At 35.5% G+C, this 25,883-nt stretch overlaps 2 protein-coding genes across 4 annotated transcripts in view; one reads left to right on the top strand and one right to left on the bottom strand.

The window, feature by feature from the left end:
* RPL8 (ribosomal protein L8) overlaps positions 1–25,883 on the top strand; it is a 161,739-nt gene that overhangs the window by 63,124 nt on the left and 72,732 nt on the right. The gene's annotated exons all lie outside the window — the stretch shown is intronic.
* Positions 1–25,883, bottom strand: part of USP9X (ubiquitin specific peptidase 9 X-linked) — a 105,045-nt gene that overhangs the window by 46,731 nt on the left and 32,431 nt on the right. For all 3 annotated transcript variants that reach the window (XM_052794155.1, XM_052794153.1, XM_052794154.1), the window contains exons 5-16: positions 24,320–24,432; positions 23,324–23,542; positions 22,037–22,152; positions 21,542–21,793; positions 21,323–21,461; positions 19,574–19,726; positions 15,563–15,667; positions 13,847–14,053; positions 12,760–12,896; positions 7,706–7,839; positions 2,840–2,927; positions 887–1,229 (exon numbers count right to left, since the gene is read on the bottom strand). In XM_052794155.1, coding sequence (XP_052650115.1) covers positions 887–1,229; positions 2,840–2,927; positions 7,706–7,839; positions 12,760–12,896; positions 13,847–14,053; positions 15,563–15,667; positions 19,574–19,726; positions 21,323–21,461; positions 21,542–21,793; positions 22,037–22,152; positions 23,324–23,542; positions 24,320–24,432 — 2,006 coding nt within the window. The remainder of the gene's footprint in view (positions 1–886; positions 1,230–2,839; positions 2,928–7,705; positions 7,840–12,759; positions 12,897–13,846; positions 14,054–15,562; positions 15,668–19,573; positions 19,727–21,322; positions 21,462–21,541; positions 21,794–22,036; positions 22,153–23,323; positions 23,543–24,319; positions 24,433–25,883) is intronic.

Below are 25,883 nucleotides of genomic sequence, written 5' to 3'. Positions count from 1 at the left end.
TCATGAGTTCTGTCATGCTGCCATATGGCAGGGCAGATCCAAGTAAGTTGATTCCCACAACTAAAACATGCTAGCATTATGTGGGCACTTTGTACACAAACACTGTGTGAAAACTTATTTGTATAAAAATTGTGATCTACTTTGGTTTTAACTATTATCACCATGATTAAAATACCTAACCCTTCAACAAGCCACAACCAAAATTACTAAAGACTGCTGCTTTATATATGGCACATTTTACAAAACACAGCTACGATAATCATGCCACAGTGCGCTACTGCAGGTTCTAATGCAGCTCTTGAAAACTAGAAATACTCTGAAAAAATTAAGCATCAAATTAGATACTGATGTTTGTCACCAATAGATTTGGCAAGCTTCAGAAAGCTACAGTCTTCCTTTTGAAAAGCTATAACCATGTTTAGGCAAAAGGTTGTGGATATAAGAAAGAATCAAACCAGTGATCACTTGGTCTAATCTAGAACAACTTCAGTTTACCATACTAGAATGAATGACATGAACTAGCTTATGAAGTGCACAAAACAAAGTTTAATTCTAACGTGCGTGTGAGAGAGAGAGAAACCTACAGATAATTCACCTGAAACGATCCTTTCTTCTTCAACAGTATAGGCAAATTTTTAATCTCATGTGAATATATAAATATACTTGATGTTTCAAATAACTTTCCATTAAACATCAGTCTGCAAAGTTACCAACTTGCATACTTGCTGGGAAGACAGTGGAGTCAATATCCATGCATTTAGTTTGAAAAAGTAGCTTTTTGTCATTTCAGTCTACAACTAATAAATTACACGTTCCTAAAAATATAAAAAGAGACTGAGAAAGACTTAGCAGTTAACCTTTCAGATGTTTCCTCCAATTAACTCACCCTCCAAAGGTAGTCTAATCCTATTAATTCCAGATCATCCATCATATAGGCTCGTCTCTTTGCTACTAGCTTTCCTTCTCGACAGTTCACAGCTTTGAAGAAACGTTCAAAACATTTCATTCCATTTTCTGTTAATAGGGAAGGATCCAGCTGAAGCACATTATTTTCAAAGAAGTCCTTATTAATGTCAGGGTCTAAGTCTGGTTCATCCCCCATTAGTTTGGAATACCATTTAAAACAGGCTTCGCGATCACAAAGATAAACCGCATTTTCAGCTAAACACTTCCATATTTGCTTCGCCTGAGGGGCACAGAGCCACAGCTGACCATCCTTCAATAAAAATCTTGAGCAAAACAAAAAGACAATTAACAGCACTGTCTAACACATCTGAAGTTACATTTCAGTAACAAGTACAGGCAAAAAGGTGAATATGCATATTATACATTTATATACCATACGACCCTGAAAACATCATCAGTCCACTCATAATTAGCCCCATGATTTCTTAGTAAGTTTGAACAGATCAAGACCTTATAGTCCAAACAAAATAGGAATAAAATTTGGCAACAAATGTTTTAGACAAAAATACCAAGCATTGTTTACATATTATATACAAACAAATCCACATCTCATAATGGAAACTCTTTAGTTTAAAAGTCAGGTCACAACATAAGAGATGAAATTACTTCTGCAATCATTCACTATGCTTTAGCACTCACTTTAGCAAAATCACAAAATAAGGTATCAATTCTATGGAGTAGAGCCAGAAGCAGAAGTCAATGAAGTAGAAATTCTTCATTTTATTTACATAAGTTTTTCATTTGTGTTAAATTATTAAGAACTTAAATTCTGAGAGCTAACACTGAGAATATTTCAGGAAGAACAAATGATATTCAGAGTTCTTCAGAATAATTTTTCTGATTCAAAATTCTTTCTATGTAAAAGAAGTCAGGGACTACGTTATGGTATTGCTTTTCAGAAATTGCTACCTACATACTCTACATCTGACAGCCATGGGACTTCATAAATTCCTTTACATTAACAACTAGTGAACTTAAATTTAAGGACGTTACAATTTTTAACATGCAGGAGTGATAAATTAAGTCTGCTATCCATACGCTATTGTATAAAGTCATTAAACAGTTGTTTAACACTGCAGTTTAATTAATAAAAATTCTTGGTAAAACTTTAAAACGTAAAAAAATCTCCCTTAGAAAACAAGTAAAAAATACTTCAGAACTTGACAGTTTGACAGTTCATGTATTTTTACTTGTCTAAAAGAAGGTTAACACCAAGTAAGAAAAAGCTGAGAGAGACATAGCCTAAAAAGCATCAACATACTGCAGCTCTGTGATGAGCAGAGATACTTTTTCTTATTTTACTCAAACAGCAGCTGGTCAAAAGTCATTCAAATAATTTTTTTATTCCAACCTCTTTCTAAGGCTCAGTTGCTGACAACCTAACATCAGTGTCTGACAAAAGCATATGTCAGTTTTATGATCATGGATTTAAATCTAGTGTGGTACAACAAAGAAGGACACATGGACATATACCTACATGGAATATTTTAAATTTTCAGCTCAGTTACTCCGATATGTATGTAACTGTATCCACATGCACACTGTATGCAAGTCAGTAGGGTTCTGCACACAGACAGAAAAAGCCCATACAAATCTTAGTGCAGAATCAGAGCCTTGGACTGCAAAGATCCTAATAAACTTTATTTGAATATTCCCATACTAGCATAGAAGCCCTCTGGCAAAAAAAACCCAAAAACAAACCACAAACAAAATCAAAAACATTCGTGTATTTTTGCATCTGAGTTTTGAAAGAAGTTAACACACCAACTTAAAGCTAGGTAAGAGAAAGAGATACCAAGGTGGTCTTTTTTTTTTTTTTTTTAATTTAAAATATTCTTACAGAAGTTAAACAAATGATCAAGTTAAAACTAACCGTAAGAAATTCAGTCGCTCCTGTACTTCCTGCACATGACTGTATCTGCTTCCTGGTCTTACAGTTTGAGGATCATATTCACCATGCTCTGCAAATATAAACAGTTTTATTAGACAATACATTCAGAAAAGACATGCTGACTCTAAAAGACAGGACGTGTTTGAAGACTTGATTGTCTGAATATAATTAAAACCACTCAAAACCCAATAAATTTTCATTAAGGTGTATGAAAATAATTTTCAGCAGCCTGCTACCAGTTAAAACTTCATCCTAAATTAAAATGGGTATAGACAAAGACCACTGAAGTCTATAATCAAATCAACAAACAATTCTGTGCAGATGCATGAGCTCATTATTCAGTATAATGGAAGTGTTACAGAACAATTAAGACCCTGCATTCTACCTATTCAAATCAACTTCCTTATTTCAAGTAGTCAGTTTGAAGTCAGAAGTCAGTTAAAATAAAAGTATACCAAGCATAATTCAGATTATCCAGTGTTTTTTTCTGAGGATGCTTTAGTTTTGTTACAGAGCATCTTTTCCAAAATTTCAGTTTTCCATTTTTAGTTTTTTTCCTCTCCAGAGGAAATCACGACTCCACTTCTTTAACACCTTTATAAGTAGCTATGTACATGACATCACTTAGAGGAAGAAAGTATATGACAACTTTATTTACTGAAAGTTTCCAAGTACAAAAAACAAAAGCCTGTAATACCAACAAGCTTGAAACAGAAGTTGTTGAATAATTTGAAAGTAAGGCAAGTAGTCAAACTTTTGCCTGCATTTTATCAAATCTCAGATCTCAGCATAATGTTTTGTTTAACAAACAGCTGTTTGCTTCATAGTAACATGGTTTTGGTGTGGCTTGCCTTGGTGTTTGGTTTGGGGGGGGGGATGTTGGGGTTTGTTTTGTTTTGTTTTTTTAATTAGAGATACAATCTATATCTGTACTCGCACTACCTTGATCTGTACTAGTAATATTTCATCATGACAAATGTTCATTATGACAGCTCCATTATAGACTAATTAATCCCATATTTCTTATTTGCAAAGGTTTGCATTTAACTAAACAGACTGCGTTTAACTTAGATGACCCAGCTGTAGGAGACTGTATCACGACAACTTCCAGACTCATAGTAAAATTTATCCTCAGAACGGAAAATCAGTATTCTCCTATTATATCAAGGAGGGGAAAAAAAACCCAAAACGAAAACAAACAAGTTTAACAGCTGATGTGCATCATCAAAATTCAGAGAAAAAGAATTGTCATAAACACTGTTTTCTATATACAAGTGCAAAAGGTACATTAACTTAAAAATCACATAAAAGGGAAAACAGAAGACTAGTAGTTAACTGATGTCTACAGAACTGGAGACATTATGTTCACCAGAAATCCTTCAAAAATTTAAATTATAATCCTAATGAAGTAAGCACAAATAGGCAATTATCAAAAGAAGAAATGTGAAAAAAATTCTGAAGAAAGAATATAAAAGTAGTAGAACAAAATTTATTTAGTATTAGAAGTAGAAAACCTGAAAAATATGCTGTGGGTCTAACAGAAGAAACAATTACAGTAGATAAGCATATTGCAGAGAAATTAAAACTAATGACTTCAAGTGTTGGGTGTTTTGGGTGGATTTTTGTTTGATTTTGTTTTGTTGGGGGGGAGGTGGTGGTGGTGTTTGTTTGTTTTAACTATGGGGACTGTCTGGGCTTTTTTTTTCCTGAATAGAGATTAATTCACAGACACAAGTGTCAATAGTGGCAATGATAGAAGAATACAGGTATTAAAGGCCAGTCAGTTGCCCAAAGGCAGTATGTATGTACTTAAGAATTCTGAAAAACTCTGAACTACAAAAAAAATTCAGTCGCCTGAAATATTCTCCATCTCGGCTTCTTTCTACATTTGCCCGATTTATTTTCTATGCTGTGCATCCCACAGTAAGTCCAAGTGTGATCTTAAAAATTCTTTCTACATACAGGAGCAGAAGAATGAACATAGAAACTGTAGATCAAAAAATGACTGGTTGAAAAGTATAATTAGTGATAAACACACATAGATGATCATTTGGCACAACTTCTACAAATAATTACATTTCATTACCACTTTGGATTTTTTTATTATTTAAAAAAAACCCAGAAGATAAAGGAGAACTGGCTAGCAATCTTTTAAAATTTTCAAAAGGTCTGCAATAAATAGTCAAAAAGATGAAACTGTGATGTCCTCCTTCAGGACTACACAATGCAATAGCAGTTGTCTCATTTCATGGAGGACTTAAGAGTTGGAAGAAAGGGTGATTTCAGTAGAAGAGAAAGTCATAGATCATGGAAAAAATTCTGAAACATAGATTAGGCTTTTCTTTAACCTTAAAAAGGCAAACATATAAAAGGGAGTATGATGGAAAAGAACATGCATTACTGAATAACAGGAGAATAGGAACACTGTTCTCCATCACACAATGCAACTATGGAAGCCTTCAAGGAAAATAAAAATATGGCAAATTCAAAATGAATTAAAAAAATAATCACAAATTACACAGTAATCATGGCGTTAACTGCCAAAAAGATCTGTGGGCAACTGGATTTCCCCCCCCCCCCCCATGGCATTTAACTTGTGTTGCCTGGATGTTTGCCTTGAATTTTCTCTGTCTCATTCACCTTCTTCAGCTAAGCTTAATTGTACAGCTGTCCACTTCTTTCTGCCCTCACAATCATTATCTTCTTTCTTCTCCTTTCATTTATTCCCTTCCCTGCCCAGCCCCCACCCCACCCTGGCATCTTTTCTCCCCCTCCAGGAAGACATGGAAAGCAAACTTCACAGTGTTCTATGTTCTGCCCTATTTAGTATATAAAACTGAAACTGAAAGGAAAGTTGCACAGGAACTATGTATTACCATCTTAATACAGTATTTGGAACATTAGGAGACATTTTCTGGCTGCCCTTAATCATGTAATGAAGCATCTAAATAAAAAAAGAAAGCCACACTATTGTTCATCTGGTTTTGTACTCTGATCCAAACAAGTAGAAGTTCTGCAGCAGCTTTGTCTCAAGAAAGCACAATTTAATTGCTTTATAATTAGATTCAATTTAAACTCTTTGCACACTTGTAATTCCTACCGTGCTGAAGATGTTTATATTACTGCTTTACCGAGTCATTATAGGTGGGGAGGGGCAGGGTAATGGGACATGGTTTTTGGCACCAGAAAAGAATCATGCAAGACATCAGCCTAATTTTTCTGCCAAAGTCATCAACAATTTGATAGGTAAACAACATTGTCAAAAATGACCTTTTGGCTTCAGAGTTCAAAAATAATTGAAATGAATGAATAATAGTTCGTATATTACCACTATCTGTAGACTATTTTTGGACAAAGACAACATTGCATTAGAATATAGTTGTTGATTATGTTTCCTTCCTAACCCTGAGGCCAAACCCCAGATTACATAACCAGCCAAAGTCCAAGAGAAGGAGACAATCATAGAATCACAGATTCTAAGCTATCCATATACTTAAGATGCGAAGTTTGTTATAAATGAAATTGCATTTTTGTGTCACTTCAGCAAAGTTAAAGAGCACTCCAACAGCTTACGGAAGTTACATGAAATAACTTGTTCTATTCCACCTTCCTGGAAAAAACTAAGCCCAAGACAGTATGGCCTGAGAACAGAACAAAGCATTTAGTATTATTTTAACATTAATTTGTGCAATGCCATCATTAAGGAACTTAAATTAGGGTACCCCCCCTCATGTATTGTTGAGCAGAGAAATATAGCTGCAGTATGCAGATTTAGCTTAAAGGTCATTCTCGTTGACCTATACCTGGCTGAAGCTATCATCTTCGTATAGCACCACTATTCACACAAGTCTTCAAGGACGTGTTTTGGATATTTTTTATCAAGTACTCCAAAATTAAATGAATTCCAAAATTAAAGGTGTCTAGGCAACTTACTCAAGTGCTGGAACACACACGCACTTTACAATGTGCAAATATCCTGTCCTCGCTGAACAATCTATATTGAATTCCTACGTAATGTACTGCATCGTTTTTGAGATGTAACTGAAAGGCTGGTAGGGTGTTATCATGATGGAGTAGAAAAGTCCTTAGTTCCAGTCAGTAAAGTAGATGGGGGTGGGGGGAGCCATAAATCTCCTCCTCTCACTTCTGTTGGCTTAATTCTACATATAAACTAATGTGGTCCAGTGTAACAAGGAGTTTCCTGATCCATCACTCTCCTCCACTTCCCTATTTCTACCTCACCTCAGCAGCTAGAAAGCTAATCCACAATAAGAGTGTAAACTCATCAGGGAAAGGTTGAGTTTAGCCTGAAATATATAAATACTAACATGATGTGCTGCCAAAGTGCTGCTGCTAACAAATGCAGCGAGAAAGCAACTAAACAGAAATGGAAGTTGCATGGCAAAAAGAAATGGTATCCCTGTGGTTTAAAGACCTTCTCCCTGACAAATTCCAAACACTGGCTTCAAATAGAGGTGATTAAAAAACTTCTCAAAGGAGCCTACAAAAATTCAAAACTAGAAGTGGGACAAAATCCAAGATTATTATTAGGACCTTCCACAAAAATAACTACCCTAGCCTAAGTAGGGCAAGATCATGTTTATCAACCCACAGATAACCAAGAGCTACCACTTCCCCATATTCTGCTGTAAAACACACCACATTTTCAATTATGAAACAAAATGTCTACATTTTAAGCTTTTCTTGCCTAATCAGACACCACAAAGGCTATCAACCCCACAGATGTTCGAAAATTAAACAAATAAACTTAATAGTTATTGCTTTTAACTCCATTTTCAACTGGAGTTTTCATACGCTCTATGAGGCAATTTCTATTTTAAAACTTACCTTTAGCATACTGCCTCATGCTTTCCATATAGGCAGAGAGATTTTCTGCAACCAGTGTAACTAGGGCATGATTGTGCTGAAGTTGATTGATTAAGTCATGTCGGTAAAACACATGTGGACTTCGCTGAGTTTGACTGAAATTAAAATACAAATGTTATAAGCAGAGAGTCTTGCACCTAACAGTTCAGAAATCAATTGAAGAAACTCATCTTTAATGCAAGTTCCAAATTTTCCTAAAATGTCTCCAATAGAAAGCATATTAAGTCTCTGACAATATTTTTCTTTTTTCTTCCGACACATCAACAGTTCTTATCAGTTATTAAAAGCAGATAATTTATGAGGATTATACAGACACAGTATGTATGAAAAATATCAAAGCAATCCGAGCCACTCAGTATGCTGGAGGAAGCATATCTGCAGCAAGACAGGAATAGAAATACCTGCCCACAAACCACACAGTAAAGATAGAGACCTTCAACTGTAGTATAACTACAATACGCATAACCACAGTTTCTTCTACATCCATCTAATACTATTTTCTGAATTTAAAATTAAAACAATAAGTAAAACTAGGTGACTTTTCAAAATGCAAGCTCAAGGTCTTAGAATTATAGTGAAAGAACGCTAGCCAATAATCACGCCAATTCTTTCAATACTTCAAAAAACTGCACAACTCTGCACTGTTTGTTTTTTTCTAAAAGTAGCTATCTGAAAAAATGTTAGTACAAACATAGAAAAGCATAGGTATGCAGAACATGTAGTCTAAGAAAAAACAGAAAAGTTCAAGTAAAAAAGTACTCCAAATAAATAAATAATGACAATTTAAGTGTATTATCAAGATCTGACCAAAAATGCTGCTCTTAAACAATACTAGACATATTTAGATTACAAAAGTAAACTGCCAGAGAAAACACAGAGCTTGGGTCTGAAACCCACATGCCATGAATACTATCAAATTCTAGAACTTAGGGACTAATCACCTCTGCAGAACAGTCTCAAAATGCCTCAACTTCTTTAGATCAGAGCACTGATCTCAGCTGCATAAACAATACAAAATTGTGCTGCTCTTTCATGGTAAAGAGAAAAAGAGAGAAAAAAAAAGAAGCAGCAGCAGGGGGGGATTCCTCATTGTATTGCCACTCAGCTGATCCCATAGCCTGCCCTGATGAAATATAAATGTGATTTTAGAACAGTCCTCCTTTCCTTCAAAACTTAAGAAAGTAAACCCCAGCATTAGCTGAATGGATTACAGGTAGGAATTTTCAACCTTCCTAGGAAACAGGGTCTCCATACTGTATGACCTACAGCACTCTACAGTAGTGCCACACCTTTTGAGAACAGCAGGGAAGGCAAGAAATCCCAGTTCCAGCATCAGCTGATAATGATCTTGCAGCTGATAACCACATTTCACTGTAGATGTAACAACAACAGATAAATTGATTCACTGGGCCAAAGATCACTGTCAATCTGGGTTTAAAAGACAGAAGCCATCAACATCCTTCCAATAATTTTATTATCTGCAACCAACAGAATTTGGCCTGCTAAGCACAGAGATCTTCAGAAGATTAAATTTCATAATATGCAGCTTTCCCAAACAGCTTGAAAGAGGCACTTAAAACACAAATTGTGTTAAAAGAAAAAAAAAAAAGAAAAAAAAGACCCAGAAATTTGTCAGAGAGAAAACAAAATGGATGGAAGCATGAAGGAAGAAAACATACAGGACTTCATATACCCAGAAAGAACACCCTCTGTTTTCACTTTGAGAAACTTTCCAATTACATTTCATTCCATCTCTGCCAACCCTCCTTGCTCAGCATAAACCAGCAGCAAAACCAGCAAAAGACTGGATGTCTCTGTTTTAGTGGCTACCTGAGAAGTTACCTCTAGATAGAGAAATGCACTTACAAAGGCTAACAGTAAATAAGAATACTGACTATTTGGGAAACACATATAATGAAACAACTAAAGGAACAAGCAGAAGCAACACAGGGTATTTTGCAGTGTATCAAGCTACTGGAGTGTATATAATCATAAGATAATGCATTTATATAAATCTTATAAAGTATAGCAAAAAGAAAGCTTTATCGGCAGAAGACTAAATAAATCTTCTGCGCTAGACATTTTTTACTTTTCTCCTTTCTCAAACACATGCGCAAACAGTAAATCTGGACACACGAATTCATCTTGGTTAGCAACTACTTCTAAAAGTTGAGTAACTGTAATAACTATAGACTTATGAGCTATGAGTTGTGAGTTGTTACGTAGTATTTGTGAGCAACATTTAAGGTGTTATTTTGATCATCTGCTAGGATGGAGTCAAAGGCAAGACAACTGTCTTTAGGCACCGAAAAAAGCTGGTCTGACAAGACTTTCTAGAATAAAAGCAAACTCCACATGCAACTACAGAATTATTCCTTAAACATGAGGTTAGGCTGTATGATGATGTTGCCATTGGGACATATTCCTTTAGTAATAACTGAGGAGCATGAAAAATTGAAGTTAACAGCAAAACTCATCTTTTCATTGTGTTTCTACTAAATGGATATCAAAAGCCAATGTACAAGAAGAAAAACTAGCATTTTGAAATGGATGCTAAAGTACTTTGGAAATACCAAAAAGGACATTTCATAGTTAGAATGCACGCTTATTTGCTAGAAAAATATTGGCAAAGTGACAAAGGCAAAATTCCAAACAACTTAAATTAAATGGATTAAAAAAAAAATTTATCTGCACATATATAACACGCCCAACATAATACTGCACATGTAACTTGGCTTTTTAAGCTGAGAGTTCTGCTAGACGAACAAATGCTATGTACCATTAAAAGCAGACATTAAAATAAGAATTATTTTCTTGTGCTGTTGCAATTCTGGTTAAGCTAAACTTCCCAAAACATGTAGCATTTCTTTGTGGTTAGGGAGTTAAATTTTGCCAAAGCAATTGTATAACCAATTCGTCACTTTGCTCAACTGCATGAATAACTAGCAACAATTAAATCCTCCTCCTCAAAAGAATCTCTGCAGTGCCAATGGCATAACATAATTTATACTTATTTTTGCCAAGAATCAGCAGTCTTAGCTGTTCTGGACCGAACTTTTAATTGCCAGTGCCAATAAACTGAACCACCCCAAAAGAGCAGTATATAGATTATGGGATTAAAGTTGCACACAGAAAGCTCTGTGAAATGTTTTTGAGGCAGTTGTCACAAACATCTGTTTTGATATATTTTCAATCTGAATTCTAGAAGTATGCTAGAGATTGAAGTTTTAAATCAAATAAGGTATGCTGACAGGAACAGGTATTAGACACATGCATTACAATTTCCAAACTCTATCAATGTTAAGAGTTATCAGAAAACTCAGAGGACTGGAAAGTCACTGATTACTTCAAAATGGTATTTTCACTCACTAGGTTTCCCAGTCACGTGGGCAGTAATACTACCTGACTAAAACAACTCCCTCAACGTTATCTTGCTAACAAAGGCTTCTCGACAGGAATAGGTCTTTTGAAGTCCCTTGATTAAAACCTTTGAATTAAAGTTTACTTTTCTGCCATATGTGTTTTCAAATTCTGCATAAAAATGAGGTATTATTACATACTGCAATGCAGATTTCCATGAAATCTGAGGAATGGAAGAGATGGTCTGACAAAAAAAAGGAGAGAGATTCAAGCCATCTAACTGTACATATACCATACAGGGAACCTAAATTTCCACAATCACAGGAAGTTAGGATCCTCCCAAGATTAATTCAGAGCAGAAACAGTGCCTTGAACAAGCTCTGCTTCAATAATTACTTAAAGCAAAGCCTCTTTGTTAAGGTCTTGTGCTAAAAAGCATTCAACTTGAACAAGTACCATGAATAACTAGGTAGCTACATTCACCTAGATCATACAGCATATAAAAGGTTAAGGACTCCAAGACACAGAAAACAGACTTATCTGCTAATAAGCAGGTAACTTTGTGACCTTGTTGGAAAAGCCGAGCAATCATTAATGTGAAACTGTAAAGGATTAAAGTGTCATGAAAACTGAGGAAGATGTTGCAAACTAAATGAATAAAGAAACCTCCAGAAGTCGGGAAAGCAATATTATCACAGGTCCTTAAAACGGTATTAGTAAGAATATAGCGTTATGTAAACTGAAGGCTTAAGTTCTTCAACTTTCCCTGCCTTGATCCTTCTTGTAAGCAGACTGTAATAACAACACTGATTTGAATAGTTTACCTGCTTACAAAAATTTAAAACAAAGCAATTATGCAACACTGATAAGCAAAGACCATTTGTCTGGAGTTTGCAGAAATTCTTACATGAATACAAAAACTGTTAAGGGCATAGAATCTCAAGTATTTCTGTAGTGAGAAAACATTTAAAATAATGAAAACAAGCACATATATTTTAAGAAGTCCAAACAGACAATGGCTTTTCTTTTCTTCTTCCTTTTAAAAACAAACAAACAAAAAACCCACCCCACCCCAAAACAACAACAACAACAACAACAATAAAAACCCATCAATAAAACAAACCCAACACATTTCTAATCTCTTCCATTCAGGAGAGAGAATCAGTAGAGTATTTTTCCCAGACAAAGTCACCTTTGATTTCAAGTATATAAGCTAGATGACCTGTATAAATTTATCATCAAAGAATAGGGATGGGTGGGTATGTTTGTGTGTGTGTGTGTGTGTGTATGTGTGTGCACACATACATATATGCACATAAAATATATTTATACTTTGTAAACTAATTCCATTGTTAGGCAGGGAAGTTCATGGATAATAAAAAACCAAACCCAGATTTTCCACCGATCAGTCTACTATTCTAAAAATTAATAGAAGCATGTTTGAGGAAACAGTTAATGCTCTCTTGGTAAGCCTAGGTGTCTAAATTTCTAGAGGCTATTTATACATACTAAAACAAACTCAAGAACATTTTCAAACACAGGTTAGGATTTTACTTATGCTTTCCCTGCCTCTTGTAAAAAAAATTTTTAAATTTGCCTCATTCCAACCCATTCAACTTTTAACAGACAAAATTTTATTTGCATTCCATTCTTACCTCAAGTTTTGTGGTGCTTCACCAAACAAACTGCAAATTTCTCTAATTTGTTTCAGTGCAGGAATGACCCATTTGTCATTTGTGCGAAGCTCTTCTATAAAACGATCTATCCACTGGATCTTTTGTGTATCTCGGTCCTTAAAGAACAAGCGTTTAAAATAAAAATCAAGTATATTGCAGAAACTATCATCATTCCCCAACTTTGTTTCCAATATAGAACAGAACATGCAAAGCCACACAAATACTAGATCAGCTGAGTTCTGAAGCATACAAGCACAAGAAAAGTATCTGAGCAGAACTACATGTTGGCAGAAGCTACCATGTGTTACAAACTCTCTGCCTTCAAGCACTCAAGCATCCAGTACGTATTTAAGAAAACCTTTAGCTACATAGGATCATCCGTGTTTAAATAATTTGCTCCTTCCCTTCTTTCATGTATTTCTACTCACTGGTACTCAGAGTAAACTGCTATAAAATATCAAGAAACAATGAGAACTGCTTCTTAACAACTAAGAAACAAAACCTGCCAGTGGCTATCAAGACAGATAGTGGATTAATTTTGAACCACAATGAATTATTATTGTGGCAGACTTCCACAGAAGTTTGGGTGGGGAAGTAGAGCGTGTAAATGTTTTCACTCTCCTTTGCGAGGTCCTTTCTAATATTATACAAGACATAAGGACTTACTAAAAAAAAACCAAAAAACCAAAAAAACCACCCAACCCAAACAAATTAGCATAATCAAGTTCGGAAAAAAGCAGACACAGGAGGGGGGCTGCTTTTCCTTTCTCCCTATTTACTTTGGCAGGGTTGTTTTCCAATTCCTCCGATGTGGTCATTACAGTATGTCACCAATTGCAACAAGACAGGCAAACTGATGTATTTCACTCTCTCCAATTAGACCACGAACTGTGTTATTTAGAATATGTCCCATAACATTTTAAAAGTACCTGGATGTTGGTAGAATAATACAAATCAATGATAAGGAACACTTTTGTTCAATTACCAAATCCCTTGAATTTTTCACGGGGCATGGAAGGAAACTGTCAGTGACTGATTTCACCATAGAAAATACCAGATTACTCACCTGTGAACAGCTATAATCTAAGATTTTAATATGGGCACTAAGAGCCTGGTCCATGATATCAACAGGTACATCATCACTATGAGCCAAATTCCACAAAAGGTTCAGCACTTTGTGTGCCATCACACCATCCTTGTCATCCTCTGCAAGACGACGAATTAACTCAAGTAGTTTCTCACGCTGTTTCTTGCTTGCATTTGTCCAACTTGCCTAAGAAAATATTTTATTTGATATGAAAACCAGTCTTGTCTTTTTTTTTTAAATTCCACACATAACCTGCACCGTTAACAAATGATGCAACAATGAAGTGATGTAACTAACATTACATCACATTAATTTCTTTCATTAAAAATTGCACATTAGATCAATGTATGTCAGACAATTGAACAGCTCTTCTAGTGTTTACAACTAAAGTATAATCAACTTGAGACAAAAAAAAAAAAAATCTTTAAACAAAGATCACAGATGTGCCTGTAAAAGTTAACATTACTATTGACAAGTTCACCAACAGTCAAAATAGAGTGGACTCAGCTGTTTCTTGCAATGCTTTCTCAAAACTCGTGTGCTTATACTTAGAAGACTTCTTAAATAACTTATAATCACTAAATGAGTAAAATTTTAATATCACTTGTGCCTCTGAATCTGACAGAAACAAACGTCCTCTGCATTAAGTTAACCTTTTTCTGAATAAGTTTCCAATATAAAATTACTTCATATCCGTCTCCCAAGGTGAGACACAACTTGTGACCGTTTCCACATAGAATTTCTGAGCATTTAGTTCAGTATCTGGATTACAGATCATTAGACCCATATTCACCAAACTAGAGGACCCCCATTAATCAGAGCACAAATTGCATGTAAGGAAAACTGTGACTATAACACATTCATCTGAAAACAGGAAACAGTCTACAAAGCTAGCTTGCATTTTCTAGTACAGCAGATCAACTCCTAAAATGAAACGGTAAAACAAACCAGATAGCACCATTACTGGAAGCTACAAATGTTTATGTTAGCATACATAAAAAGCCAGTGAATGACATAAGCTTTCAGAAGTAAGTTGTTTTGTGATTTCAATCAAATTATTATGTTTATAAACATTCAACATTATCTTCCTGAGACTGTTTCATTCTGTATCAATGTTAACCAGAGAAAAATTATTACATGATAAAGAGGAAGCTGGGGGAGCAGGGAACAGAGGTCCTTGATCTCCTCTACTTAAAGATCAAAAGTAGCAATGCCTGGTAAACTTGACGAAACCTACTCTAATACTAGGAGAAAAATGTTATTTACTAAATCACCAACACTTAATATTTTGGAACAAATGCAAAAAAGTATTTAAGATAAATAACTTACTTTATTTGAAAAATTCAATATTGCTAGGATTGCTAAATGTCACTTTAATACTACAGCCTCAACAGACATGCACTACCTAAAAGCATTTAAACCAGAAAACAAAACTGTCAATTAAACTAGCATAACTAGCCTTTGCTTTAGACAGGAAGTAAATCGAAAATCTCACAATGAATGGTCATTAAAGAACAGCAAAATCTAGCACTTCTAATATTAAATATTACAGACTTGCTACACATTAAGAAGTCTTCTAACACAAGGAAACTGGCCATATCTAAAATAAGTAGAAAGTAGACATTTAAAGAGTCACAAATCTGTATCCAGCTTCACAGCCCATTTCCTGAATACAGTCAAAACATGCATAGTTACCTTAAAACAATCGAACAGGTGATCAAGCTGTTCAGGAGAGAAATCCCAAGCTAATTTTGCAAGGAGATCATGTACATTTTTTACAATGGCTTCATGTTTTCCTGCCTGTCAAGAACACAAAAAGATTCCACCAAAATTTGTAGCAATCCATATTAAGTCAAGCAGTAAGACATCCTACGTCATTTTTACAAGAAGACTGTTTGAGGTGGCCAACAAGAAAAGCTGATGTTGTGGGAGCAGTGTGGCAAACTGAATACTTACTTCACTGGGAAGTCACAATATTTAGATTTCCCTTGTATGTCTAAGTATTTAAGTGTGCTCTGTGTGTGTGCATGCGAATATTTATTTAGAATATAAATACTGCAGTATCACAATAGTTTTCTTTTTAACAAAATCATGCTGGGACAGTAGACAAAGTCTAAAAGGATATTTAAACTTACAAATCAGTATTTTTATGTAGTTTTGGTTTGGTTTTTTTTTAAGAAAGGACTCAAAATCCACTTCCTCAATGAACTTCATTGAGGTGTTTTAAGCTGTAGAAATATTTTTAATATTTCCATGTAGTTTCTCAGGCTGAAGTACTTCCTTTGTACTAGTGGATTCATAGACAACTAAAGCCTTCTGTTACAAACAACTTGTTGGCAGACAACATTTTAAAGTCCAGCAGCTTATAAACTTACGAAGTCTAACAAACGAACAACTAAGGCAACATGTTGAGTTATATACTAGACACGGTTTTAAATGAGAGTTTGGTGTATATCACAATTTTGACATTTAAGGAGGAAGACAACAAGGAAAAAACAGCTAGCTCAATTTTAACTCTGGGCAAGAAGAAAATTTCCTTCCTACATGCCCAGGCTGGAAAATGCATCCCGTACTTTAAATGTGCACTCAAACCCAAGAATTTTGGGCTATGTGAATCAATAGCTTATTTACTGTAGAAAAATTTCCTGTAATTATAGAATAAAAAATGTGAAACAAATACCTAGAAAACAAACTTTGATATAATTAATCTCATACAGTATTAAAAATGCATGCATGAGCAGTTTTGAAATTAATTTCCTTTAAAAGTTTGCATCAGTAGTTCACTTAAAAACAAAAAAAAAGAGACTAATAGCTTTGTTACATACTCTGACGTAAATTCTTTATAGTGTGCCATAAATTTTTCTTTTAAAAAAGTGAATTTAAGTAGTAACATTCTTTTTCATGTTATGAGTCAGATTATGAGAGGGGGAATTACTAAACCACTTATTCCACTTGATTTTGCAAAACATCATGTAATTTTTTGCTCTTACCAGACCATTTCCTGGATAGAAAGAAAAACTGAGAGCATACAAAGCAGAAAGAGCATCTACAATGTAACAAATAAGAGAAGTATGCACAGATGCTGGGGGGGGTGGGAGCAAGAAGGCGGTGGTATGTAACAGTCTTGGGAGGTTTTTAAACAGACATGGGGAAGCCCTTAAGAACAGAAAAGGCTGGGGAAGCAGTACAAGACAGTAGGAGGAGGTGAGGAACCTGGCATGTGAACTGTCAGCTTGCTGTGCTGAGACAGGGAAGCGCCTGTAAAGTTCTAGTTAAATGCTCCAGAATGTAAGTCATGAGACTCCAACACTAATCTCTACAATTTTATTTCTTGTCCAGCTGGATCTTTCCCTGCAACTCAACAGGCTGCAACTTAATGCTTGCCTTTACAGACTTCCAACATTATTCCTTGAATCAAATATACTTCTGTATTGTGAGCACTGGCTTTGTACGACACGAAAACATTGCAAAAGCAGCATGATTATATTACTTTTCATAAACTACTCATTTTTATTCTAGTTGCATACTGAGATTCTCAGGGCACTTCCATACTGTCAACTGTAAACTTGTGCATGCTCACCCTCTAAACCCAAGCAGCAACATAATGGCTTTAGCCTGAAAGCAAAACCACACCGTTGCTGCACTGAGCCAGAGCTAAAATAGCCTGCCTGTTATATAAAGCTACACAGTAAATCAACTCCTCACTACTGAATTTCATGCTCCAGCTGCTCTTGGAAGCAGTCATTTAATAATAACTTCTAAAAACTACGAAACACAGGGACTAGTGAAGTTGGTGAAAATCATTCTGTATTAGCAGATTTTGGTATTCTTACCTTTTAGTCTATTTTAATTCCATGGCCAAGGCCACAGTGAAACCACCTACCTGAGTAAGACTTACTGAATTCAACTTTCACACAAAAAAAATACAGGGCAAAACTACAGCAAGTACACTGCAGCAACTACCTAACTGAAAGCATAAGAAGTGAGCAGAGTAAGCTTGGTATTTGAGGGCTTGGGAGATTTATTCCTAAGGGGTTTTTTGCAACTGTTGGGGTGAGCTATCCCTATCTTTTAAGGGCTGCACCACTTGTTCACTCTTTTCTGGAAGGGTAAAAAGTTTGGCTTAAACTAGCTTACCCACATGTCCCATTTCCAGGCACTATGAGTAACATAATTGCTTGGAATAGTTTCTTCCATATTTCAGATTTCCCCCCCCCCCCTCCTTATAAAAGGTGAGCATCTAATATAGCTAATGCAAGCCTAGTAAACAGCAAACTAACTTCTCAAAGTCTTTTTTTCCCCCCACAGACTTCTTACAGTCTGGAGAGGTCTACAGACCACAAGCTGAAAACTAACAGTATGATCACAGACCTTAATTCAAGTAATCTGTGTACTGCTCTGTTAAATGATGTAATTTTCTAAACAGGACTTAGGGATAACGAGAAAATAAAAACTTTCTTGAGTTTCAGCCTGTGCATTTACTATCATGCTGGAATTGAAGTCTAGAGATTATGAAGTTAGTTGCAACACCAGAGATCTCAAGTCAACCCTCCACTACATCACCTGTAGTCCCAAGCGTTTTAAACATAACCTGAAAATAGCATGCCTGAAAATAGGGACACCTGGGTAAGTCCACTGAAACCCAACTGTTCGAGTTTCAGAAGAGTGTGAACATACATAAACTAGGGATATAGCACTACCCAATTCCCATATTAACCCTTGTCATGATATAACCCCAGCTAACAACTAGGCACCATGCAGCTGCTCACTCACTCTCCACTCCACAGTGGGATGGGTAAAAGTGAAAAAACTCACAGGTTGAGATAAAGAGTTTCACAGGTAAATCTTTCGCTTTACCTACACAGCCTCATATAAGCTACTATGACGAAATTTAACTCTATATCCCTGCCAAAACCAGTACAGCCCTCTATCTTGGAAACCACATTTTAGCCTTCTCACACTTGAAAGACTGGCCTAAGGGCTTACAATTAAGTTGGAGTTTCACTACCCATTACTTTATGAACAAGGATATATGTACTCATGCTTGTTTCTATCCTAAAATGACCTTTTATTTTCTGCCTGCTCAACAATTAATAATGATTTTGTCTCTTCAGCTGCCTATTATGTGTGCTAAAGTCATGCAGCCCACAGCTAGGAAGCCCAGCTTCACTGATCATTTAAGTAAACAAGCCAATATTGCAAAACTTGTAGTTTTTCAAAAATAATCATTACAACACAAAGGAAAGAATTTGCTGTTAAACAACTTCCAGAACAGGCATTATTATAAGCCTTACTAACAGCGCTTTACCCAGGAAAAATTTATACAACTGTCATGAACTCGGAGATTAGCAATACACATTCTTAATGCATTGAAAAATATTAAGTCATCATGTATCATGTTCTTTCATAATCTAGACTTCACTCAACATTGAGGGTTCCTTAATACTTAGAAAGGATAATCTTTGCACCATGTTCTGACCCGTTCCTTTAGACTTTACATACAGGTGTAGTTGACCCCTTCCACCAAAGACATTTGATAAGACAATTTTGAGATTCAGGACCCCAAAAACCAACACCATTTGATTTTAAGTTTTTTCTTTAGTTCTGTCTAACACCGAGAAAAAGCAGCACAGGTCATCTTCTCAATACACGACATATAACAAGATCCCTCCTGTGCAGTAGCAGACAAGCAGTTGAATTCTTTACCTGTGCAGCCCAAATGTTGTCAAGATCCTGCAAAGTGAGGGCTTTCTCTTTGATGACAAACCGGAGAATTTTCTCTAACTTCTCTACATACTGAGGTTGATGAAGACTATCTCTCAACACAATTGATAAAATATTATTCTGCTGGATCCATTCCTGAATATAAAAAGAAAGTAGTGCCATCTCAAATTATTGAAGTGCTGTCACTGATATTTAAGGTAAAAAGAAAAATTTCAACCTGTTACAGATTAATGACTTTGTATACAATATTCTAACTGGGAGACGTGAGAAAGGTACAGCTCAAGAGGAAGGTATTTATCTCTAATTTCCTCTTTAAAAAAAAAAAAATCAGCATTTTAAATAATCCAATATGCTAGTCACTGTGATATCTTAAGGCGAAATGTTTTTTCAGGCCTATTAAAAACATGAATTCAAAGCATAAAAACATTCAAACAACTTCAAACGTAAAAAGCCAATGGGAAGAACACTTAACTCTTCTATTCAAGGAACAAAATTTTTCTCTTCCAATTCACAATCATTAAATATCAAAACCAAATTATTTAAGACACTTCTAGCTTTACTGGTACGCCTACAGCGTATCACCTAAAAAGGCCATAAGGAAGGACTGAAATATAAAAAGGTTAGATTAAGTACTGCTACTTATAGGGTTTTTTAAAATGCATCTAACTGAATTACAGGCAAATATTCAAGCCATACTTAAGTAGATACAATTTTTTCCGCGGTGTCATTGACAGCAGTCAGACTAGTGTCATGTATTTTTTGTTCTGACTGAAGCAAAGCAGTGTGTGCTTTGAGCACTGAAAAAGAAAACAAACGTACACAGCATCCTACCTTCCAACACTGTCCTTGATTACAGACTTATAACATTCAAGCTAGTCTCATGAAATACTTAAATTTGGAAGTTTTTATTTAAAAACAGAGGTCTTGTCTGAGATGCCAAACTATAGGGAGTATGTAAAAAAGAGATCTACTTCCTCCTACTGCTTTTTTCAACTTTTTAGTCAAACTGCAGTCGTTTTTTTTTGTCAGCAGTCCTTTTGTAGATTATAAACCTCACAACAGGTAGCCAGTCACAAAGATGGGGCAGAACAGTGCAAAAATCACTTAATTAAATTTCAAAGATGAAGAGAAAATTGTCCCTACTTTAACTTCATAAATACTCACTTTAATAGTTCCCTACATATGCACTCAAGCATGAAACAGTATTCAAAGTATGTAAAATTAAATAAATAAAAATGTGGTATCTAGAACTTTCTCTACCAAAGAATGCAGCTTCTGAAGTGTGAAAAGCAGAGTAGTCACTTAGAACTCTAATGAAAAAAAATTACTTGAAGCACAAAAACCAGACTGGATCCTTACTTAAATGAATATTTATTTTTTTAGGTACAGTGGCACTAAAGTTTCAAATGAATCACACCTCTTTCACCTAGGTTTGTTTGTTTTGGTTTTTTTAAACACTATATAAAAACTATATATTCAAGGTTCCATTTTTAAAGCATTTTTTTTAGCAGCACTGAAAATAATTCTCAACAGCACCTCTGAAACAAATACAGCAATTTTTCACAGAAAGACTACTACTGAAGTGACTTATTACCATCACATGATACCTACTGTTTATAACACTAGATATGAAAATTGCGCAGGATCCCTAATATATAGCTACTTCTACAATTAAAGTAATAAGGAGGAAGAAAATCTATTCAATGAATTTCGGTGAAGAGGAGAACTTACTGCCATTCTTTCAGCTGTAAGCCATTCTTCCTCTTCAGGATTACCATGCCGATGAGTATAATATGACACACTGGATATTACTTTGTTAACTTCATTTAGTGCATTCATTTTACCATTGAAAGAAGAAATTTGTAACAACCTGTAAGAGAAATTAAATATAAGAAGTGTGGGGAAAAAAAAAGTCAGCAGTAGCATATCATATTAGGAGTAGCATCTTACCTAAGTATCATTTTTAACCTAAATATTTCTAAGTTTTTTACAGTTTCTTCTTGTCCTGGAACTCTTGAAGCTAAGTTCTTTAAAGATTTGATTATCATTGACAGAGCATCATTTTTGGCTTCATTCTTTGCTTCTTTTTTCAGTTCATCATCTGTTAAATTTTCTAAAAATTGTGGAACCATTTCTATAATTGGAAGGAAATATTTCTTCACTGTATGTAATGTTAGAAATTCGTAACATTGTCCAAATGGCCTAAAAAGAAAGAAAAAAGGGCCATAATCAGTAGTTGTGTAATATTAAGATAGTAAGGAGCAATTCACTCAAACTCAAGTCTATTTACAATCACATGAAATTCTGAAGGTAAACACAACTAGTTAAGAGATGGAGTGAGGGGAAGTGCTTCAAGAAAAGTGCTTCAAGCTTTGCGCTAACATAGTATTTTATACTTAGTCCAACTTTTCCAAATATGTAAACTATTATTTTTTAAAAACTTACTTGATGAGAGCTGCAATTATCTGAACATTCAATGCTGATCCACTCATGAAGCGATCATGCAAGATCTGAAATCCATTTAACGTGCCAAATTTGTTGATAAGATCTACGAGCCAACCCTGCAATACAGTAAACAGTTATTTTCTGACATTTACAAATTACCATCTAGAAATACTTTCAAGTACCTGTTAGTAACAAAACTTGCTTTAAAAACGTCCTTACACAATGCACTGTTAGAAGGTAATAGAATTGACAGTGAACTTGCCTACATAGTTGAAACATTCAGTTTTAAGGAAATGGTTCAAAATAGGCAACAATATCTTTCCTGTTACCTTATCAAAGAACAGATGCCGTATATTTGTTATTCAAAGAAATTTATCAAATATATAGGAATAAAAATGACCATACTTCAGGTTCAGCTTTGGCTGCTAAGTTACTACAGAAAGCATGACGATTCTAGTATTTTTTTCTGGTCCTGGATGTGATAATGCTGCATAAAAAAGCAGTAAGAACGCAAAATAACATTCTTCTAAACATGGTTAGCAATGCAAGGAAGTCCAAGGACACCGAGTTCTTTATCTTTGGTTCTTATGTATCAATAGCTAGCAGTACTACTATAAAGAAAAAAAAGGAAGAAAGCAACAAAAATGTAATTCAGTTAGCTCCTGAAGTTGTACCAATGCCATTTGGAGCAAAATTCTGAAAAATTCAGACCCAAGAACCAAAACAATTATTAATCTGCACAGTCAGTTCAAAAAAAACCCAACCCCAAAAGCCCCACCAAACCACCCAAAAAATAAACCAAAACAAAAAACGAACAAAAAACCACCCAAACCCAAAACCACACTGACACTAGCACCCTGTGTCCAATTAAAAACATTTCTCCCATCTTTGGGAACTATAAGAAAAGGGAGAGAAAATTTCTACTTTATCACATTATCTCCTCATCAAAATACGTCACCTACAAAATCATGTGGAGTAAGAAGGTAAATCCATCAACTGGCAAATACAAGCTAGCTAATTAACACAGTAGGAATGGCATTCCAACAGAGTTGTGCCAGCTTACCACAGAAACACATGACACAGTTTGGTTGTGGACCAAAGACTGAAAGAGTTAGAAGGGGAAATGTATACTAAAACATGATCAGTTAAGAGTCAAAAGCAGCAGAACATCTTAGGGATACAGAGAATGAAGGGGGGGGGGGTTCCCCCTCTAAAAACACTTTTCTATTGCTACTGTATAATTAGGTAACGCTACATAAAAATACAGGTATGAAAATGCTCTCACACCTTTGGTGATCGTGGGTCAGGAGGACGGGCATAAAGTTCATCTTCAGCGAGCTGGACTCCTGCAGGAACTGTTTCTGAGGGACGAGTACCATTGTATAGATGGAATTTGCAGTGAGGATTTAAGGCCATGGCAAGAAGTTCAAGAAGGGGAAACCAATCTTGGGACAGCTTGGCCACACAGAGTTCCACTAGTCGATGAGTGTTGTTAATAATACATCTCTATTAAGAAAAAAACAACCACCAAGAATGTGGCAGGTGACTCTAAAATGAATATGAACTATAAACTCTGAACCATTTGTACCTGGCATGCAGAGTTGCATAAGAGTTTTACAATGTTGTATTTTAATTTGTACTTCCTCCAATAAAGGTTTTAAACTTTAAACTATCTGTTTTCAGCTAAAAATTACATTTAGGAAAAAGATACGTATTTTTGGTTATTTGAGACATTCGTGAATCACCACCGAACTACTAACTTTTCCTTCTTTCACCCATTTCTCTCACAGATTTTAATTTGCTTATGAAGATCTTTACAGTTCCTCATTTGGCATCTGACTAGCTATCCAACAGGTAGTTTTTATACTCACACAGCTGCTGCAAACATTCAGAAGTTAGCAGGTTGCTAAAAGCTTTTACTAAAAAAGTAAGTTTTCATGTCCTAGCATGCACGTAAAAATAAGCAGGTCTCTAGACATCTGGCCAAAGACAGCCTGCTTAACAAAAGAGCTGCACTACTGAACATACAAAGTTCCACTGCCCCCAGATCATCTCTCATGTTTTATTTCCTTCCAAAAACACCAGAGGCAATAAGATGAAACAATGACAGAAGGATGACTCCCCTCCCCCCCCAGCCATGTATACAAGAGTTTTCTCACTTCTCTGTTCAAGTGAATTTCAAAACTAAGATGCAGTCTCTGCAGTCTCCTCATAGTCACAAAGGCAATCTCGTTCCTCGTTTATATTACTATGCTTTTTAGAAACAAAACTTTAAAAACTCACATGAATCTCAAACTTCCAGCCACTCACTGCCTCATCTGTAAGGATTTTTGTGAAAGATATTGTTAACCCATCTCGAAAAAATCGCTGGCATGCTTCACTTTTGACATCAAGGCCTATTTTAAAATAGAAAAGAAAAAAACCAAACTATTAGATATGCAATTTCATTAGTAGTTACATGAACTTTTAAATATCGAAAGCAGTGATTTGGACTTCAAAGATGGTGTTTAAAGTTTCAGAATTATTTTAAAAAGAGAAGTGTTGGATGAAGACAAACTTAGGTAAGCTTGAATGGACAAAAACCTGACAGATGAATGTTCTAGTAAAGCCACCTCAAGAATTGCACTCCTTTAGATAACACTTAAATTGTTTTAAAAACATGTGATAGGGTTGGGGTTTTTTTCATGCTTGTAACACTTCAAGATATAATAGCAAAAATAAGTGCAATCGTTATTTGCCATTCTTCCAGTATACATGCATTTATGTTCTTTCTTATTTAGCTGCTACCAGTAAAACGCAGTGAGTGAAGAGGAGAAAGGGTGAGACCTGCTCAGCCTCCCAGACACAATTAACCTGCAAAAATAAACATGAATCCTTCTGTGTGTCACCCTCACTTGAAGTACAGTTTCCTGTAATTCTGCTGCCAGGATCCAACACACCTAGACCCCAACACTGTCATAAACCTTTGGAGCCACCATATGTCAAGTTTAAAATTAGAGTGCTCCATACTTTTCTTTTAGCTATTTTAAAGCTCTGGAGTTATTTACAAGCCAGTATTTCAAGAAATCTGTATTTCCCCATCAAAAGTTCAGTTGAAAATGAAAGCCATTGGGTATATTATAAAAGGAAAACTGTGACCTGCATGCACAGTTTCTTTACAGAACAAGTTTAATTTTCAATCATGGAATCTTAGCATTCAACAAGCCTACAGCATCCAGATTCGCAAAAATTATTGCCACCGCTCCCTACTCCTCACAACCTCCTTAATGAGACATCCTGACAGCAACTTCCACTGGTTTGGGAAGGATTCGTTTGGGTTATCAAATTAAAGTTCCTCATAGTCACAAACAACTGTAAAACAGAGGCTCCTTTCAAAAGTGGTCACAGAACATATGCCCTGCATGTTAGTACGTACCACAAAGGCTTTCCAAACTCCTGTAACAGGCCCTGCTAAGCCTATACTCTTACAGTGGGTACAGCTCTTAAGCAACTTGAGTAAAGCAGGAATCTTTGCAGAGCCCCTGTCACCACCTTGAAAACTACTCCAGTGTTCCCTCCTTTAATCACTACCAGAGGTACATGATATACACTATGTGGCCAAGTATAAAAAACTCCACCTTATCTTTCTATGTAGCTTGCAGTCTGAATAGCTGACATCCCTACACTATATAGTAAGAGGTAAGACCAGTAACAAAAGGCTGCAAGCCACAGCAATGACAATACGACAAAAGAAGAGAGATGGACAGTGCCTGAAACTTAGGCGTTTGCAGTAAACAAAGGACTTTGTTAAATTAACTCCTCACCCTGTACAAAACAGAGGACAGGGACGGCATCCAATGTGGTCAAC

This window comes from Harpia harpyja, chromosome 8 (assembly GCF_026419915.1).
Source record: "Harpia harpyja isolate bHarHar1 chromosome 8, bHarHar1 primary haplotype, whole genome shotgun sequence".
NCBI classification, from domain to species: Eukaryota; Metazoa; Chordata; class Aves; order Accipitriformes; family Accipitridae; genus Harpia; species Harpia harpyja.
Note: the sequence above shows the minus strand (reverse complement) of the source record. Positions and strands in the feature narration are given on the sequence as shown.